This window comes from Herpailurus yagouaroundi, unplaced genomic scaffold (assembly GCF_014898765.1).
Source record: "Herpailurus yagouaroundi ecotype Mexico unplaced genomic scaffold, PumYag 141, whole genome shotgun sequence".
Lineage (NCBI taxonomy): Eukaryota > Metazoa > Chordata > Mammalia > Carnivora > Felidae > Herpailurus > Herpailurus yagouaroundi.
The window spans coordinates 74,137,133-74,157,714 of NW_024412396.1; the positions used below are offsets into that span (position 1 = coordinate 74,137,133).

At 51.0% G+C, this 20,582-nt stretch overlaps 1 protein-coding gene across 1 annotated transcript in view; it reads right to left on the bottom strand.

Annotated features, from left to right (window-relative positions):
* Nucleotides 1-12,635: 12,635 nt before the first annotated feature.
* CDC42BPB (CDC42 binding protein kinase beta) overlaps nucleotides 12,636-20,582 on the bottom strand; it is a 105,943-nt gene continuing 97,996 nt past the window's right edge. The window contains exons 32-37 of the mRNA XM_040478448.1: nucleotides 20,409-20,566; nucleotides 20,187-20,304; nucleotides 19,971-20,088; nucleotides 19,343-19,448; nucleotides 19,189-19,259; nucleotides 12,636-12,886 (exon numbers count right to left, since the gene is read on the bottom strand). Of these exons, the coding sequence (XP_040334382.1) occupies nucleotides 12,755-12,886; nucleotides 19,189-19,259; nucleotides 19,343-19,448; nucleotides 19,971-20,088; nucleotides 20,187-20,304; nucleotides 20,409-20,566 (703 nt within the window). The 3' untranslated portion in view covers nucleotides 12,636-12,754. The remainder of the gene's footprint in view (nucleotides 12,887-19,188; nucleotides 19,260-19,342; nucleotides 19,449-19,970; nucleotides 20,089-20,186; nucleotides 20,305-20,408; nucleotides 20,567-20,582) is intronic.

Genomic DNA, 20,582 nt, shown 5'->3' on the forward strand with positions numbered 1-20,582 from the left:
TTTCTGGTGGAATCTTTTGGGTTTTCCATATAGAGTATCAGAGTGTCTGCGAAGAGTGAAAGTTTGGCATCTGCCTGGCCAATTTGGATGCCTTTTATCCCTTCACATTGTGTGACTGCTGAGGCTAGGACTTCCAATACTATGTTGAATAATAGTGGCGAGAGTGGACATCCCTGTCATGTTCCTGACCTTAGGGGGAAAGCTCTCAGTTTTTCCCCATTGAGAATGATATTAGAGTTGGGTCTTTCATATATGGCTTTTAAGATCTTGAGGTATAATCCTTCTATCCCTACTTTCTTGAGAGTTTTTATCAAGAAAGGATGCTGTAATTTGTCAAAGTCTTTCTCTGCATCTATTGAGAGGATTGTGTGGTTTTTGTCCTTTTGTTCTTTCTTTTATTGATGTGATGAATCACATGGAATTTTTTTGCATATATTGAACCAGCCCTGCACCCCTGGTATAAATCCCACTTAGTCATGGTGAACAATTTTTTTAATGTATTGTTGGATCTGGTTGGCTATTATCTTGTTGAGGATTTTTGCATCCATGTTCATCAGGGAAATTGGTCTGTGGTTCTGCTTTTTAGTGGGGGTCTTTGTCTGGTTTTGGAATCAAGGTAATGCTGGTTTCATAGAATGAGTTTGGAAGTTTTCCTTCCATTTCTATTTTTTGGAACAGCTTCAAAAGAATAGTTGTTACCTCTTCTTGAAACGTTTGCTAGAATTCCCCTGGAAAGCCATCTAGCCATGGACTCTTGGTTTTTGGGAGATTTTTGATTACTAATTAGATTTTTTTTTTAATGGTTATGGGTCTATTCTTCCTGTTTCAGTTTTGGTAGTTTATATGTTTCTAGGAATTTGTCCATTTCTTCCAGATTACCCAATTTATTAACATATAATTGCTCATAATGTTCTCATCATTGTTTGTATTTCTGCAGTGTTGATTGTGATCTCTCCTCTTTCATTCTTGATTTTATTTGGGTCCCTTCCTTTTTCTTTTTGATTAAACTGACTAGAGTTTTATCAATTTTGTTAATTCTTTCAAAGAACCAGCTCCTGGTTTCATTGATCTGTTTTTGTTTTGTTTTATTTGCTTTCAATACCATTGATTTCTGCTCTAATCTTTATTATTTCCCATCTTCTGCTGGTTTTGGGTTTTATTTGCTGTTCTTTTTCCAGTTCTTTAAGGTATAAGGTTAGGTTGTGTATCTGAGACCTTTCTTCCTTCTTCAGGAAGGCCTGGATCGCTATATATTTCCCTCTTATTACCGCCTTTGCTGTGTCCCAGAGCTTTTGGGCTGTGGTGTTATTATTTTCATTGCCTTCCATGTACTTTTTAATTTCCTCTTTAACTTCTTGGTTAAACTTTCTTTTGGCGACCATTAGCATGATAGATGGTTCTCCATCCCCTTACTTTGAATCTGAAGGTGTCTTTAGTTCTAAAATGGGTCTCTTGTATACAGCACATAGATGGATCTTGTTTTCTTATCCATTCTGCTACCCTGTGTCTTTTGATTAGAGCATTTAGTCCATTGACATTTAGAGTGAGTACTGAAAGATATGAATTTATTGCCATTATGTTGCCTGTAGAGTTGGGAGTTTCTAGTGGTGTTCTCTGGTCCTTCTAGTCTTTGTTGCTTCTGGTCTTGTTTTGTTTCATCTTTTCTCTCCTCAAGAGAGTGTCCTGTAAAATTTCTTGCAGGGCTGGTTTAGTGGTCACAAATTCCTTTGGTTTGGGTTTGGGAAATTTTTTCTCTCTCCTTCTATTTTGGATGACAGCCTTTCTGCATAAAGAATTCTTGGCTGCATATTTTTCCGATTCAGCTTGTTGAATATATCCTGCCACTTCTTTCTGGCCTGCCAAGTTTCTGTGGATAGGTCTGCCGTGAACCTGATCTGTCTTCCTTTGTAGGTTAGGGACGTTTTTCCCCCTTGCTGCTTTCATGATTCTTTCCTTGCCTAAGTATTTTGTGAATTTGACTATGATATGCCTTGTTAATGGTCAGTTTTTGTTAAATCTAATGGGAGTCCTCTCTGCTTCCTGGATTTTGATGTCTGTGTCTTTCCTTGGGTTAGGAAAGTTTTCCACTATGATTTGCTCACATAACACTTCTACCCTTTTTCTCTCTCTCCATTTTCTTTCATTCGGATGCTATTGCTTTTAAACAAGTCACTGACTTCTCTAATTCTTATATTGTGCTCTTTTGCCTTAGTTTCCCTCTTTTTTCCGCTTCCTTATTCTCCAGAAGTTTGTCCTCTATATCACTGATTGGCTGCTCTCCTTCATCCATCCTTGCCGCTGTGGCAACCATTCGAGATTGCATCTAGGTTATAGCATTTTTAATTTCATCCTGACTAGATTTTACTTCTTTTATCTCTGCAGAAAGGGATTCTATGCTTTTTACAACCCCAGCTTCTTCTTCTCGTGATTCTAAATTGTGGTTATATCTGTGTTAAGTCCCAGGCTGTGACTTCTTCCTATTCTTACTTTTGCGGTGAATTCCTTTGTTTCATGTTGGGGGAAGAAAAAGAAAATAAATAAATAAAAATTAAAAAACTAAAAACAACACACAAAAAAATCAAATAACGGATGTTGAATGCTAGGTGTGTTTTGATTTGGTTGTTGAAAGAAGCTTGATAAAATATAGAAAAAAAGGGAAATTAAAACGTTTAAAAATTAAAAAAAAATGAATACAATAGAATAAAATGAGGTGATGAAATTAAAGTAGAATTTAAAAAAATTTACAAGAAAGTAAAAAATATAGCAGAAAAATATTAAAGATCATTTATAGAAAAATAGATTTTTTTAATCTTTCTGTATTAAAGAAGAAGAAAAGAAAAATTGAATAGATGGACCAGCAAACAGAAGGAAATATGACTGAAATTACATCCAGTTTTCCCTAGAAGTCAAACTATGAAGCACTTTATAGTCCATAAACTAAGCAGGTGGAGACTTGTGGTGTTCCTCTTGGGCGGGGCTTGGTGTAGTAGCTCCATTCCCCAGTAGGTGGCGCTGCCCAGTTTACTGTGGTGGGTCGTTGTGGTGTGTGTACTGTGTGTGCACGCACAGGAGGGGTGAAAATGGCATCACCCAGCTACCCAGTCTCTAGCATCAGAACTCTGTGCTGTCCCCAACCCACAATCAAGCACCCTTCCTTTGTCTCCAGCTTCCGTCCACTCCCTGCTTCTACACTGTCCGTGACCAAGCTGTCAGCTTGTCTTGTGGCACCTCTCTCCTGAGTTTTATCCCAGATGGGGCTGTGTTTCCAAACCCCTCACTTCTGAGGGCCCTGCAACTTTGAACCACTCAGATCCTCTGGGGGAGGGGCCTGCTGAGTAGTGGCTGGGTGCTGGCCTGCCCCCAGGACCGTTTGCAGGACGACACTGCTGCAGAGGCCCGGAGACTGCAGCCAGGTGTTAGCCTGCCCCAGAAAAAGTTCATGTGATCGTGTCACAGCAGCGGTTCAGGGGTTATGGTCAATCATGACACATACCTGGCGCCAGGCTTCAACGTTAACATCATTGTTCCAACACCAGCAAACGTAGCTATTCTCCAGGGACCACTGGGACCTTTGCCTGTGGGGAGGCCGCACAGCCTCTACCAAGTGTCCTCCCAGCAGGGGAACCTCCTCTCCCCATGTGGCCCTCGGACCCCTCAGACCTCGCTGTCTGCTCCAGGGGATTCGTCCTTTCCACCAGAGCACTGCCAGTTATTGAGCTGCGGAGTGCAGGTATCAGACTCTGCACTCCCACTGTTTATAATCTTAACAGTATTTAAACCTTCTTCTTTTTCCTTTCCCCCTTTCATGTTGTCTCTTAATGGGTGTTTCCACTTTTCTTTCTTTCCAGCTGCTTTGCGGGGGGGGAGGGGGAGGGGTGCTTTTCCTGTACTCTTCCCCCATCTCTGTCCTCTCTCCACAAAAACAGCTCTCTACCCTCAGCTTCTCTCTCCCCCAGTTCACCAATCCATGCTGCGTACCTGCTGAATTCTGTGGTTCAGGTTGTGCAGATTGTTGTGTTAATCCTCAGATCAGTTTTCTCGGTGTGCAAGATGGTTTGGCGTTGATCTAGCTGCATTTTAGGGATCAGAGAGGCAAAAAAAAAAAAAAAAAACCCTTCCATGCTGCTTCGCCACTTTGGCCCCTCCTCTGTTGGTGTAGAATTTTTCACAGTGGTTCTGTGTAATCCTTTATAGTTCTGTGGTGTTCGTTGTAACTTCTCTTTCATTTCCAATTTTATTTATTTGAGTTCTTTCATTTTTCTTGATGAGTCATGCTAATGGCTTATCAATATTGTTTATTTTTTTCAAAGAAGCAGCACTTAGTTTCATTAATCTTTAATATTTAAGTCTCTTATTTGTAATTTGATGTTTATTTCCTTCCTTCTTCTATTACCTTTGGGCTTAGTTTATTTATTCTTCTTTTTCTAGTCCCGTTAAGTGTAAGGTTATATTGTTTGAGGTTTTTATTTGTTAAGGTAACCTGTACTGCTATGAATTTCCCTCTTAGAACTGCTTTTGCTGTGCCCCCAGATTTGGGGGCATTGTCTGTCTCCCCTCCTTTCCCCTCCCCTTCCCTTCCGTGTCTTTAACTTTTGACATTTTAGCTATAATGTGTCTTGGTGTGGCTCTCTCTGGGTTCATCTTGTTTGGGGCTCTCTGTGTGTCTTGGTCTGGATGTCTGTTTCCTTCTGCACATTAATGAAGTTTTCAGCCGTTACTTGTTGAAAGAAGTTTTCTGCCCCATTCTCTCTCTCCTTCTGGGACCCCTGCGATGCAAATGTTAGAACACTTGATGTTGTCCCAGAGGCCTCTTCAACTCTTCTCATTTCTTTTAATTCTTTTTTCTTTTTGTTCTTTATTTTGGGTGGTTTCTGCTCCCATCTTCCCGATCTCTCATTCGTTCTTCTGCAACCTCAAACCTGTTGCTATTTCTTCCAGTGTATTTTCTACTTGTTTTCATGCTCTTCAGTTCTGATTGCTACTTTCTTACACTGTCTGCATCTTGGTTGAAGTCCACACTGTTTTATCCGTTCTTCTCCCGAGTTCGGTCAGCATCTTTATGACTATTACTTTGAACTGTGAGGCTGATGCTTATCTCAGTTTCATTTAGTTCTTTTTCTCAGGTTTTGTTTTGTTATTTTGTTTGGAACATACTCCTCTCTGTTCATTTTGCCTGACTCTGTGTTTGCTTCTGTGTATTAGGTAGTTCAGTTACTTTTCCTGCTGTTCAAGGAGCAGCCTATGCAGGAAAAGTCCTGTAGGGCCAAGAAGCGCAGTATCCCCCCGGCCACCAGAGCCAAGTGCTCCAGGGTGTCCCTTGTGTGGGCTGCGTGTGCCCTTCTGTCGCAGGGGGGCCGAGACGGCTGTGGGTGTGCTGGTGGGCAGGGCTGACACCTCGCCTGGCTGGCCGTGAGGCGCTGCTGTGACTGGCGTGGCTCACTCACGGGCCGCGTTAACACCCTGTCAGCCGAGGCCTCTGCAGAGCCAGGCTTGTGCGGGGCTCTCGGGTGTGCACCCTGTGGTTAGCAGTCTAGAGGGAGGATTTCAAAATGGCACTTGCCAGCACTGGGGTCCATACAGAATGAGCTGGAAAAAATGGCCGCGCCAGCATCTCAGTCCCTGGGGCCTGAGCCCAGCGGCCCCAGTGGCCTCCCTGCTCTCTGGCAGGTGCCCCACGGTTAAGAAGTGCGTCTCCACCTATGGCGTATGCATGTTTTGAAATGGTGTGTTTGCACTGGTTTCTGGGCCAACTGACCGGTGAGTCTGCGTGTTAATCCTTTAAGAGCGGGTTTTCCTTTTCTTATAGTTCTGTAGTTTTGCAAGATGTACTCCCTGTTGATCTTTGAAGCCAAGTGTTTTGGGGGCCTGTCTCCTGTGCAGGATCTGAGAGTGGATGTGCCTGATGTGGAGCTCTAATCAGGGAAAACTTTTGTACCCATGAGATCCTGTCCACTGTGGGGCGCTGCACCTGGTGTGGGTTTTCCTCAGGGAGACTGTGTCTCTGCCTCTTCTGCCTGTCTCTGTGCTGCCCCTCATTGTGGAGGCTCTGGTCATCCAGTTTCTAGGTCCCCATCATTGGGAACTGTTCTGAATGTAGTTGTAGATTGTCACGTCCATGGGACGAAGGGAGTTCCCGATGGTACATTGCCATCTTGAGCCTTCTTCAGTATTTTTCATTTTCCCATGAAAAACTTGCATTGGTTACAGGAGTTTCCTGTAAATTATCACACAGAATCAGAGGTGATCTGTTGGCAGTGGGACAGATGTCTGTGAGGGAGGGAGGAGGGTGGCAAGGAGACGTTGACTGTGGGAGAAGGAGTTCTGGGAGGAGCAGTTAGGAAGGGGGTTTCACAGGGGGGAGACGACTGGCCGGAGGCTGGTGGGTGTTCAGGGGCGTCTCGACTGCACCAAACACGGGGATGGCAACAGGGGTCCCGGGTCTGTCTCCTCACTGGCCTGAGCCAAAAGGGTGGTGGTGGGAATGGCTCATTTGGGGGTGGATGCTCAAAGGGCATTCTCTTCCTCCTCATATACAAAAAAGGAAAAGGGGAGTTGATCACGAGGGTGTCCGAGGGCAGGAGGCCTCATTAAGCTTTTCTTTAAGGCCCCAAAGGTTATGTCATCCTGATCGTCCCAGATGATAGGGTCAAGTTTGTCGGTTTCTTTAGAGAACATGTCTGGGTCAGGCCACAAGAGAGAGGTTTGGAATCCAGTTTCGGCAGCCAGCTAGTCTGAGAAAACCTTAGACTTTGGTTAGTTTTAGGTTTGGGACAGTGTTATTTATGGCTTGGGGTTCTTGGACAGACCTCCCTCCTCAGCCACTGGGTCTTCTTACGGGTAAAATAGGGGTGTCGCTGGCCCTATCACAGGGGATGAGACCCCGAGCCTCCTGATGTTCCGTTAGCATCTAAGTGCCCTCAGAGTGTCTTTGTTTACAGCACTTCCGTTAATTCCGGAGAGAGGCTCTGAGGGGTCTGTTGGGATCTTAATGGGAGGCGTGCTGTGGATCCTGCCGGGAGCAGTGGAGGATTTTGCCCATACGGAGGGCGGTAGTTGGTCCAGGAGGATCATACGGTTGGTGTCCTCGGAATCGGCTCCAGTGCGGTCGGCAACTGAGCAAATAAAAGATGTTGAAGGGTCACGGGATTCACCAGGTTGGCTATTTTGGTTGCCGCTGTCGGATTCTAGAATTACTTCCCCCTTCCGGGAGAAAGAAATCCCAGTGTACTCTATGAAATTTGGGCCCGGTGAGTGTACAGAGGCCGAGGAACTAAGGAGAAAAGGTGGGCATCTCTTAGAGGGCCTGGGCAAGAGAGACCAGGTTCAGAGACGGGACCCTTTCGAGGTTTACTAGAGACCCTCCCCTCCCACTTGAAGGGTGTTAGCACTCCGAGGCGGGGGCTGCTTGCCAGTAGCGGGGTTGAGCACGGAGTGTAGCTCTCGCGTCCGTAAGGGCAGAGAGACCTTCATTCCCAAGGATCTGGTAAGGCTGGTCAGAGGGTGGAAGGCAGCTGGAGCTCTTAGCTCTTAAGTGTCCAGCGGTCTTTTTCCAATGGCCTGGCCTTTTACAGTATCAGTAAAGATCGGGACGCTTTTGGTTTTGCTTAGGGGCCTCCATTTGTCGGAGTTGAAAATTATGGACCACACGGTTCTTCCTTTTCGTTGAATCACCCAGGGTGCAGGCGAGCCGGCTGGCTACTTTAACTGGGCCTGCAGTGGACAAGCTTCCCATTCCGTCCCGGCCCTCTTAACTAGAAAGGGAAGATCCCAGCTCGGCCCATTAATGAACACAGAGTTAGAGGCTACCTGGGTGCAACTGACATCCAAGAAGGCCAGGGTTTTCGTTAAAAGCAATCTGTAGTCATAACAGTTAAGAACAGGTTTATAAGGTGTTCAGCGTGTAAGCCTGAATTTCATGCCAACCAACAGGCTTAGGAAAAGCCTTCTGTAATTGTTCTGTGAAATTCTCTACTGCGTGTCTGGGCTTCCTAGTTGTTTCTCTAAATCCTTTTCAGGATTTTCTCACTGGGCTGGTTTCGTCCAACATTGGGCCTGACCCTCGCCAACAAGCATGTGAACCGACTGACATACATCTGAGAGACTGGGTTGAAAAGACCGAGTAACTATGTTAAATTCCTTGACAAGTCTGTAAGGATCTGCAGAGGGCTTCATTCAAGGTTCAGGTTCTGATAGGTGCAGAGAAGGGAGTAGGGACAGTCTGGGAGAAGAGGTAAGTTCGGAGAGGATTAGAATGAAGGAGGATGGGGTGGTGGAAAGGGAAAGAACTAGGCTGTGGAGGTGGGCATGAGCACAGGAGGGCCCCAGGCACCTGCACACAGGGAAGCCAGGAGAGAGAAACTGAGGCCTCACAAGCCATTCTGTCGTCTTCCAGTTGTCTTTTGCCTTAATTTAGTAATGGTTTTCTCGCAAAGTGGTGATCTTAGAGTCCTGAACATGTTGGGAGCCTCCAGGTGCCAATTTAATCTTTATTCATTTTTGAGAGAGAGACAGCATGTGAGCCAGGGAAGAGCAGAGAGAGGGAGACACAGAATCCGAAGCAGGCACCAGGCTCTGAGCTGTCAGCACAGAGCCCGATGTGGGGCTCGAACCCATGGACCGTGAGATCATGACCTGAGCCGAAGTCGGACGCTCGACCGACTGAGCCACCCAGGTGCCCCCAGGTGCCAATTAAAAATAAACATCTCATTCACTTTGTTTACATTTATATTATTTTTTTTTTAAGTAGGCTTCATGCCTAGCACAGAGCTGAATGTGGGGCTTGAACTCCCCACCCGTAGATCAAGACCTGACCTGAGATCAAGGGTCAGACATTTAACTGAGTCACCCAGGAACCCCTACTTTAAATTTAGAGCCATGGTCTTCTAATTTGATTTTGAGAAAAGTTAACTTTGGGGAGACCTGAAGTTTCCCTGAATGGCTTATCTTTAGCTAAATTTGCCCATTTGGTTAAAAATGTGCATGAGGAAGGACCATAGTTGTTAAACAAAGCTGGCCAGGGTCCCGGAAGGAGGACCCTCCTGAGAAAACTTAGCAGATTTGGATCTTGTACTGTTAGCTTAAAAGCTCAGAAAAACAAGGGGTGCCTGGGTGGCTCAGTCAGTTGAGCGTCCGACTTTGGCTCAGGTGATGATCTCTCCGTCTATGGGTTTGAGCCCAGCATGGGGCTCTGTGCTGACAGCATGGCGCCTGGAGCCTGCTTCGGATTCTGTGTCCACCTCTCTCTCTGCCCCTCCCCTGCTTGTGCTCTGTTTCTCTCTCAAAAATAAACAAACATCAAAAAAAAAAAAAAAAACTCAGAAAAACAAGTATGCATCCCAAGGACAAAGTCTTTAAGACAGATCCTGAGTAAATCTGGAGAGCTCAAAATGCGGACAGTGGATCTCAGGTGCAGAGGAGACTTACCCCCCGGGGTCGGCGAGGAAGCAGAATGCTCACGGAGTCCGTTGCTCGCCGGCCTCAGGGGCTGTTGGGGGTCTTCTCTGGCTCCTATATTTGACACCATATAATTTCGACCTTGCAAATACAACAGCCGGCCATTTTACCAGAAAAAACGGTTTTGTTCTGGAATGGCAGAGGAGTTGCACTTCAGGGTATGCAGGCTGTGGCGAAACCGCAGGCAGGCAAGTCCGGAGACCAAAGGAGAGGAACATGGTAGAGAAAAGGCAGGGGGTTGGGTGGGGCTGGTCTGAGTGGCGGTCCACCGGGGGCAGCGGGCATTGGGGCTGGTGGCGCTTTCTCACTGGCTGGCTGGTACCAGGCCGGAAGGGCTTCCTCCTCCTGCCGGTCCGGTGGGGGGACGGAGGGCAGGTGGGTGCGGTGCCCACCGGCTGGAGGCTCTGTGTGGACCAAGCAGCTCAGGCTCCCACGGCTCGGGCCTGGGCTGAGCACGTGGATGTCCGCCAGACCCGGAGGCTGTCCTGGAGGGACGGGGTGGGTCCGGCCCCTCCGCTGCCCACGGGGCGTCAGGGCAGGGGGGTGTGCGTCGCCGCAAGGCCTGCCCTTCCCGGCGGTGGCTCCGGCCTGGGGAGTGGGTGCTGGGCCGGAGCAGGGCGAGAGAATCCCACGGCTGCTCGTGGAAGTGCACGGACGAGGGCTCGGGGAGCGGTCCGCCAGCCTTCGGTGGGAGCGGCACGTGGGTCTGGAAGCATCGCCAGCGCCCGGCCCCCGGGCTGCCGCTCCGGGGGCTCCTGTCGGGTGGACGCGTCCGCTGTGTTCCGTGCGGCCGGCATCTCGTCGGCGACGTCCACCGTCGTGTATGGTTGTGATGTGTCACTCTTGGTGCTGGGCAGCGTTCCGCCGTGCAAGGCCACCATCCTGCTAGTACAGCGACTCCTCTTTGTGAGACCGCGGACGCCCGAGTGCCTGTTGTTCAGTGACAGGTGCTCTGCATGGCTCACTTTAATCCTCGCGTGGAGCAGACCTCAGCCGGGCCGGGATCTCGGGCCCTGCCTGGAGGCCCGGCTCCCTCTGCCCTGCACAGCTCGTTCATGCTCCTTTATCCGTTTTCCCAGCTTCTGTGTCTGAAAGGCTCCGCCTGTACCCGGCGTGGTCACTGCTACTCCGATCCCCCTTCAGGGGCAGGTGGGAGGATTGCCATCTGTCCCCTACGTAGGGGGTGGTGGACTCGCCAAGACCAGGGGAACAGATGGGCCGTGGGATGTGCATCACGGAGCAGGACCCAGGCCGCGCTGGGTGGCACAGAGCTGCCGCGGCCCCGCGGATGGTTCCGGAGCACGGCCTGCCCTTCACCGGGCCGGCTGCTGTTCGTACTTTGCTGTACCCTCACTCCTCCCGCTCTGGCAGGGGTGGGCGGTCACTGCCCTTGTTTTACCAAAAACTTACTGGGGTTCAGGGCAAACAGAACTTGATGCACCACAGGCTACTGCCCACCCTTGAGGAAATGAAGCCATCAGGGCAGAGCCCCCAGTGTGGTTGCCCACCCCCTGTCCCAAGTTCTGCTGGCTCCCGGTGACTCTGGCCTGCCCCATCCTGTCCTCTAGGGTTGCTGAGGAACCCACATGCTTGTGGGTGGACAGGTCCCCCCTACTGCTCCAGGCAGCCCCCCAGATGGGAGCCTCTCGTGCAGCTTCTCTCCTGGGGCCCCTGCTCTGCCTTGCGGGGGGTCTCATGGGAGCCTGCTGGCCCTGATCATGACCCTCGAGGGCTCCTCCTCCTCTCAGGTTGAAATTCAAATGGAACTGCTATGACTGGCTACCTGGAGGCCCCTCTCTCCACCCAGGGGCTCAAGCCCGGTCCTACCTACCCTGTCAGGGTGTCGCCCCACAAGGACTCCCGCCAGGGCCCTATGCTGGAAGCCAGTTCCTGCCATGTGGACACCGGAGCCTTCTGCAGGACCCCTCACCCCCACCCCAAGTAAATGACCAAGAACAGCTTCTGCAGGTAAGGGGGCTCCTTCAACTTTTGGGGAGGGACTTCCCGCACAGGGGACCCAAATGCGCACAGGGTGACAAGTCCTCACGCTCAGGCAGACCACTGAGAACTTTAAATTGCTGTCATCTGCTTTATTGACAGGTAAATTGTTCAAAAATGTTCTCACGATTCAATAATTACAAAGACTCAGACTTACATTAAAAAAGTAAAAACCAGAACCCCCAGCAGGTGCCAGCCCCAGCAGAAGGCCCAGGGAGGTGGGCGGGCGGGCAGTTGCTGGGCGTGTGACACACACAGGCAGGCCGTGGTGCCCACGTCACTCAGTGCCGACTCAAGGTAAGTGCACGTCTTAAACAGCGTCGCCAAGAACGTCGACCAGCGGGAGAGTGGGGAGAAGCCCGTCCTGGGCCAAAGACCAGCTGTGTCTGCTGGCCAGTTAACCATCAGCCTTTAATGGGACAGGCCACAAACCCGATCACTCAACACGTGAGCAAGGAAGGGTGAGAGTAAATACGCGGGCCGAGCCAATGTGCAGGAGTGTGTCGGGCGAGTCTACATGATGCATACGGGCACTAATCACAGGGCTCCATGCAGGGGCGGGGCGTCGGGGGCGCTGGCCTCCTCTCGCCCAGCAGGCCTCGGCCTGGATGCTGCTCGACGCTCCCCGGTTTTGCGGTGAGGCAGAAGCTGTGGAAGTGAGCTGACTTCACAGTAGTAGATACAGGTGACGCTTCACGGTTGTGACCGGGAATGGACTAACACACACAAGGGACCCAGGGCAGGTGTCACTCACCAGGGACCTGTGTCCATGGCTATGAGGTCGGCGGAAGGTCGTCTGCAGCTGACTGTGATGGCTAAATGAATAAAAAGGCCACCGACTAACCTCCACTTTCCTGTCTTCACAATTCTAGTGACACTGGGAATGACACACAACTTCCTACTATTCTCCTAAGGTCCTAGGAAACAGTTTCAGGGAACAGGCTCGTCACTGAGGCTGCGTTCCGAGCTGCTTCCTCAGCAGGGCTGCGCTGGGCCCACTGGGTGTCTGCGGGGCCCCGTGCGCCTTCTCAGCTTGATCTGGGCTGGGTGCTGGTCCTTCATGTGCAAACGGAACAGTGTTTCCTCACAGCTGTGCAGACGAGTGGATCCGGTCTACCGCCACAGCCCATGCGGCATGTAACTGATCATTACTATAATAAAGATTTTTCTTTATCTCCATATCTACAAATTGAGTCTATGTTTCCTCGGACAACACTGGAGAGTCAGCTCAGTCTTGGCACTGACAGTGGAGACCACCCCCAGCTCCCAGGCCCCACGGTGGTGAGGCGGCAGGCTGGAGGTTTCAGGCGTCGGAGGCCGGCTGCTCCAGGCCTTCCAGGGGGAGCTGGCTCCTGTGCGGGGAGTTGGGGCTTGGGGGGCCACTGGGGTTGGAGCTGTTCGATGGAGTCGAGTGTTTGGTCGAATCCGAGTCGGGCTGTTAACACAAAGGAGGGGGTCGGCGTAAGAACCAATCACCCTGGGCCTGTGGAGGCTGTGTGCCGCCCAGCCAGATGTGGCCATTTGTGGTGCCAAGATGTGGCAGCTGCTGTCCCCTTGTTAGGACAACACACCCTCTTTACCAGCGTGTCACACGGTCCTTAAGGTTGCTGGTAAGAGATCACAACCCCACAAGTAATTCAGTAATTACAGAGGAATGAGCAACTCCACCGTGAAGAAACCAGACGGTCTGAAGTCAGACAAGGCATACTTTCATGATAAACTTTCTCAACACGATAAAGAATGTCCATGAAAAACCCACAGCTCACTTCATACTAAATGGTGCAAGTCAAAAACTTCCCCCCCAAGGTGAGGAACAAGCAAGGATGCCTGCATTCACCACTGCCGTTCAACATTGTACTAGAAGTTCTCGCCAGAGCAATTAGGCAGGAAAAAGAAGAAGGCATCCAAGCTGGAAAGGAAGAAGTTAAACATCTCTGTTCACAGATGAATCTACATACAGAAAATCCCAAAGAACTCACAACTCTCCCACCCAACCCAAACCAATTCAGCAAAGCTGCAGGGTACAAGATCAACACACAAAAAATCAGTTGTGTTTCTACACACCCGCAATGAACAATGTGAAAAGGAAATTAAGAAAACCATTATATTCAAAATAGCATCCAAAGCAGTAACCCCTAACTACGAATAAAGAGGTGAAAGATTTCTACACTGAAACTGTTGGCTACAAAATATTCCCCAAAATTAAAAGATGACCTAAATAAATCGAACAACATTCCACATTCATGGGACAGGAAGACTGAACATCATTAAGATGGCAATACTCCCCCATAGTGATCCACAGATTCAGGGCAGTCCCTGCTGAAATTCCAATGGCGCGCGCTCCTTTTTTCCAGAAATGGAAAAGCCAGTCCTCAAATTCATACGGAATTGCAAGGGGCCCAGAGTAGTCAATACTAAGGAAAAGATGGGAGGAATCACACTTTCCAAACTTCTTCAAAACATAATACAACAGTAATGCACTGTGGTGTGTATTAGCACAGAGAACAGTGGAATAGAACTGAGAGTCTAGAAATAAACCTATCCAGCCACGGCAAACTGGCTTTTGACCAGGTGCCAAGACCATTCAATGAGGGAAAGAAAAGTCTCTACAACAAATAGTGCTGGATATTCACATATGAAAGGGTGAAGCTGGACCCCCCTACCTCCAACATACAGAAAATTAATTCAAAATAGATCAATGACCTAGATAGAAAAGCTCAAACCATAAAACTCTTAGAAGAAAACACTATTAAATCTTCAAGACTTTGGATTCAGCAATGAATTCTTAGGACCTCAAAAGCACAACCAACAAAACAAAACAAAAAATTGGGTATCACCAAAATTAGAAGTATCAAAGGACATTATCAAGAATGTGAAAACACAACCCACAGAATGGAAGAAAGTATTTCAAAATCATATAAGGGTCTAGTATCCAGATTACATAAAGAATTCTTCAACCCCACAGTGAAAAGCCAACTCAGTTTTGAAAAATGGGCAAAAGACTTGAACAGACCTTCCTCCAAAGGTATAGAAGTAGCCAACAAGTACACAAAAAAGATGCTTACATCACTACTCATTAGGGCAACGCAAATTAAAACCACAATGAGGTACAGTAACTTCACACCCACTAGGATGGCTTTTAAAAAACAAAACAAAACCAGGAAAGTAGCGACAAGGATGTGGAGAAATCTTAACTTTCATACGCTGCTGGTGGGAGTGTGAAATGGCCTACAGTTTCTGTGGAAAACAATTTGATGGTTCCTCAAAAAGCTAAACATTTTCCACTGCTACGTAGGCACTTGCACGAATCCGTGTACACACACGTTCATACTGCAGTATTTTAAAAAAATTTTTAATGTTTATTTTTGAAAGAGAGCATGAGTCGGGGAGGGGCAGAGAAAGGGAGATAGAATCCGAAGCAGGCTCCAGGCTCCGAACTGTCAGCACAGAGCCCGACACAGGGCTTGAACTCACGGACCCTGAGATCATGACCTGAGCGGAAGTCAGACGCTCAACCGACTGAGCCACCCAGGTGCCCCTATTCTTTACAGCCAAAAGGTGAACGCAGCCCAGATGTCCATCAGTGGACCAAGGAGTACACGAAACACGGTACAGCTGTACGATGGAGTATTTGGCAACAAAAAGGAACAACCCGCTGACACCTGCTACAACGAATCTCGAAGACCTCTTGCTCCGTGAAATAAGCCAGACATGAAAGGCCATGTAGTACACGATTCTGTTCATACGAAATGTCCACAACAGGTGACTCCACAGAGACAGAACAAAGATTCGTGGCTGCCACAGGCTGGGGGAAGCGTGTGGGACGGGGAGAGGCTGCTTAGTCGGGGGTCGGGGGGCAGGGGTTGGGGCGATGGAAATGTTTTGACCCTTGATTTAGCTCGTGGTTGCACAACTCTGGACATGCCTTACACAACCACCGAGTCGTTCACTTTCAAATGGCTGCTTCGTGTCACGTGAACGTCACTTGCAATAATGTCAAAGAGGAACAAACGAGGTCAGTGCAGGACAAACAGGGGCTCCGTGCCTCAGGATGGGACACGTCGAGGACACCATGTCCTCCGTGTGGTATTCCAGCCTGGGACATACAACTGGAATCTCAGGAAATGAGGGACGCACCCGAACTGAGGAGCGCTCCAGAAAGTAAGGGACGTGTTCTCCGCAAAACGTTACGGCAAAGACGGAAGCTGTGCTCCGGGGTGGGGGGTAGCTGAAGATCTGAGGCAGCTGAATGTCTCGTGTGACCGGAGACAGGGTCCGTACCAGGAAACCGTGCTTGCGGACACTGTGGCCCAGGCAGACCACGGCCGGCACTGTGGTTACACAAGAGAAGGACTCCCGGTCCTCGGGGGAGGGGGGGGGGGCGGGGGCGTGGTCTGTCCCACCTCTGGATACAGTTCAGGAAGTGGCGGGCATGCGTGCTTACACGCACTTATTTGCTGGTCCCCGGGAGATCTGGGTGGCAGGGAGAGAGTTATGGGGACTTTCCACTGTTACCCAACTCAAAACGTCAGAGAAGCCTTGACTGAGGGACATTCTGCAACAGGACTGTAGTGATAACAAATCAATGCCATGAAAGACAAAAAAAAAAAGGCCAGACCCAGATTACAGACGGGACTACATATGCAACGTGTAGTCCTTCACTGGGGCCTGGGTCTCAGCAAGCTGTAGGGGCCGTCACTGCGCCGGGAGGGTGCAGAGGGGCGATTTGAGCCCCGCGACCGGGGAGGGAGGAGGTGCTGCGAGACCGGGAGCCACGTGCGGAACTGGACCAGGGCTGTCGTGATGTTCCAACTTATTTTCTGCTGGTTCGGCCCCAAAACGTCAAACAGGGAAAAGCGGACTATGTAAAGGTCTACTATTCTTGCAACGTTTCTGGAGGTTTGAAATTTTTCAACATAGACAGTTTAGGGGAAAAAAGGAAAATAAGAGAAAAAAAACCAGCCCTACCTCCAGAGCCATTAATCGTGGGCAATTTCAGGGAAGTTCTATGAAACCTTCCGGGAAAGAAATTCCATATATTATGGCCACTGAGAGTTACGGGCTTCCTCGGTGTTGAGGCCAGTACGCTCTGAAACAAAGCTGGCCAAGCACACACACACGACGTGAGAGCCACAGCTCAACTTTACCGATAGGCATAGTCAACCAGACGATCAGACTGAATCCGTTAGCGTACAAAATAAGAATACCACATCGTGACCAAGGAGGATTTGGCCTCAGAACACAAGGACGTCCGTTCTGACGTTAACAGGCTAGGGAGAGAACCACGAAGGTGGTCACTTTGGAAAACTTTGATAGAAGCATCTTGATTAATACCCATCATCCCTTCCTTATTGACAAAACAAACTCTTCCGAAGCTAGGAGGAGAAAACCACTTCTTTAGCCAAGTGAAAGATGCCCCCCACAAAGGACAGGTGGGGGCGGGGGAGGGTGAAGTCTTAGTGAGACGCGGGCAGGGGCACAGAGCCAGTGGTGTAGGAATCCAAACCTAGGCGCTCAGGAGCCCCGGCCAGGGCACGGAGAGAGGCAGCGCCCACCTCTTCGTTCCCACCATCTGCCCTGCCCAGGGCCAGAGAGCCAAAATTCCAAGGCCATCGACCAAACACAAATGCCAATGAGAATAGAGCAAGGTGACTGGACACTGAACATTCCAAAGACTCCAGGAGTAACCACCAACTCTGTAATGGAAGATTACAGTCCATTCACGATGGCAACCAAACCTTCAAATTCTTTAAAAAAAAATTTTTTTTTAATGTTTATTTATTCTTGAGACAGAGAGAGACAGAGCATGAACGGGGCAGGGGCAGAGAGAGAGGGAGACACAGAATCGGAAGCAGGCTCCAGGCTCTGAGCCATCAATCCAGAGCCCGGCGCGGGGCTCGAACTCACGGACCGCGAGATCATGACCTGAGCTGAAGTCGGATGCTTAACCAACTGAGCCACCCAGGCGCCCCCATACCTTCAAATTCTTAAGAGTAAACTTACCACAAACATGCATGGCCTGTAAGAGGGGAACCATTAACTGGAGAGATGCTCAACGTTCCCACACAGGAAAGGTCAAGATGGAGGACATCCCCCAGATTAATCTATGAATTCACAACGTAATCCCAATGAAAAGCTCAACGCAAGTTTTACTTTTTTACTGTGGAGGCAACAGGCTGGTTTTAAAACTTCTTTGGAGTGGGGCACCCGGCTGGCTCAGTCGGAAGAGCGTGCGACTCTTGATCCCGGGGTCGTGGGTTCAAGCCTCGTGTTGGGTGCAGAGGTTATGTAAGTAAATAAATTAAAAGAATATATTTGGAGAAAAAAACAGCTAAGAAATTGTTCTAATGGGGGAACAAAGAGATTTGCTCTGCCCAGTCTCCTGTTACAGGTGGTGCTGACAGAGGAAGAGAATCCAGTGGGTGCACTGGGGGACGGCCTGTCCATTAATAGAAATGTGTAAACAAAGGAATTTGACTATAATAAAGACATTTCGAGTTGGAGGGAAATCGGTGGCACGGGGCCAGCATGCCATCCACTTTCGCAAGAAATGAACTCAGGCCCTTGCCTACACATGCACGCAGCCATCGCACACACTCCCTCTCTCAGACGTCGTGACGGCACGACAGCAGAGACCCCCTGCCAGACTCCTGCAGGCACCAGGAGAGAACGTTTATCGTAGGTGAGGCAGACTGGACTGCACGAGAATTCATCTGTGTTAAGACAGAACACCCTTAGAATTGAGGCACAATCGAAGGATTAGTGATACCGGCCAGAGTACTTGCAACAGGGAACATGGACGATGAGTGAAGAGCTTCTGGAAATCAGGACGAGGGGTGAAGGAGTGCAGGCGAGCCCCGGAAGAAGAAATGGCCAACGCACGTGTGGAAAGCCGTGACCTCAGTCAGTGAGAATGAGAAACGTGTGAACGGAGACCTGCTGTCTTTGCCTGATCGGTGTGGCAGCCAGTGTGAGCACGCCCAGCCCCGGGGCCGTGTTTTCGGACAGCAACATGGCAGGCTGTCCAGCTCCTGGCCTCCTACGGACAAGCTACTGAGGGCAGAGAGACCGGCGAGAGCCCCACGGCCCTCACTGCCATCTCCCACGGGAGCACCCTGGTGTGCACGCTCTGATCCCGAGCGGCCATCAGAGGGGCAGGACAGAGAGAAGACCGACGTGGAAGACGCAGAAGGCCACCTGTGCAGCTACCAGTATGCTACGTCGCAGTAAGACGACACAGAGAGGTCTAGAAGGAAGAAGTTGGCTGGACTTCTTACGGGAAGGCGTTCGTCTCTCGGTCACACGGCAGGGAGGCGCCGACTCGTCAGTGCCCAGGAGCCCACTGCCCCGCCACCCCGTGCCCGGGGCGGCCACCAGTGCCTGGCTCCCGAGGCCTTGGTCTGACGGAGGAACGTGCCGCTCAGGCCACTACCCGGAGAGGGGAGCCTCCATCTTTCTCCCGACGGGCTCAGGGTCCCGGAGCCGGTGCCGTCCTGCCCCCCCTCCTCAGCGCAGCCCCTGAGAAGTCGTCGGTGGGAAGCCCCCGAGGAGGTGACGAGCGCTCAGGCCGGCCTGTCACCAGGCTGCTCCTCCTCCTGCGCTCCCGCCCCGCTTCCCGAGCCCGCTGGGCCCCTGTGGCTGGGCCGGGTGGGGTGAAGCCTCCGTCACCACTGATTTGCCTCCATGTGCGGAGATGCAGACACTCGGGGGGCGTCCCTGTAACGAGGCGAGTCTTACCTCTTTGTCAAAGTCCTGGTCGGGGTCGGACATACTCCTAAGGGGCACAGCCACTCCGGGCTCCGACCCACCTACGGAACGAGGACAGCCGTCATCTGGACTGAAAGCCTGGAGCTCCCCCACGCAGGCCCCCGCCCTTGGGCACCTCTGGTACCTGATGAGGGCCACGAGATGTAGGGCTTGTTCCTCGGGGGAGGCTGCCGGGACAGGCCGGGGGGAGCAGGGCCAGGCCTTTCCTCCTGGGAGGGGGGCACGGCGCTCTGGGTGGAGAGAACAGCAGTGAGCACGCTCAGGGCACCCTCGCCAGGGTGCAAGCAGACTGCGGGGGGGGGGGGGGGACCGCGGCCCAGCAGGTACGCCGGCCACAGAGCGTACAGACGCCCGGGGACCCCGTGAGCAAAACGGACGGTGGCGCTGGGCCAATGCCGAGCTAAGAACTGGGAATAGCTATTTTAGGCTGAGCCCAACCCTGTTTTGTGGTTTTAAATGAAAAACTATGCTACCTGCTGCTATCGAGACGTTCTTGAGAAATCATTTTTGACAGCTAGTTTCTCTCGAAACGCTAGCAGCCCGAACCCGTGACAGACACCAAACGCGTGTAAACGCGCCAGCGTTCACACACACGCACGCAGCCCCTGGGGCGGCTGCAGGGCCAGCTGAGGGTGGGAACAGACCCATGTGCCAGGTGCCCCGGGTCTGCTGGGCACCAGGGCCGGGGCCGGTGACACAGGCAGGCGCGGATGTGGCTCCCTCGCCCGGCCCGCCCCGTCCCGCGAGCTCACCAGAGGCAAGTCCATGAGCACCTGCATCCCGTCGCCTGGGCCCATGTGGGCCACGTGGTTGAAGTTGGTCGGGTTGGAGATCATTTTGGACCTCAATTCTGGGTCTCTGAGCATCTCTCTGCGGAAAGAAAGTGTTTCTGGGGCTCAAAGACGTCGAAGTCCTCCTGGCTCCCCTCCTCCCGCCTCGGCGAGGCTGGGCCACGACTCAGCTCTTACCGCCGCTGCTGCAGCCGCTCCTCCTCCGGCACCTTGAACACAAACCGCCTCTTGCTCCTGGTCCGCAGCATCTGCTTCTTGCTGCCGTCGGACGTGTCGGGCACGTTGAGGACCGTTCCTGCGGGAACACGCAACGCCGCCGCAGGTCACGCGTGGCCCTCGTGCTGCTGACACGCGGGGCCCCTCCTTGCCTCCGCGCGACATCTGCCGCGGGCGTCTTACCCGAGTTCTCGCTCTTGAAGTAGATCAAGCGGGGGGGCTCGCAGCTGAGCAGATTGAGGGTGCCCTCGGAGTTGAGCGGCCTTATCTGCGTCGGAAAGCAGAGAGGGGCGGTAGCCGGGGGCGCCGCACGGGAGGACGCCGGCCCCGCCCCGCCCCGCCCCGCCCCGCCCCGCC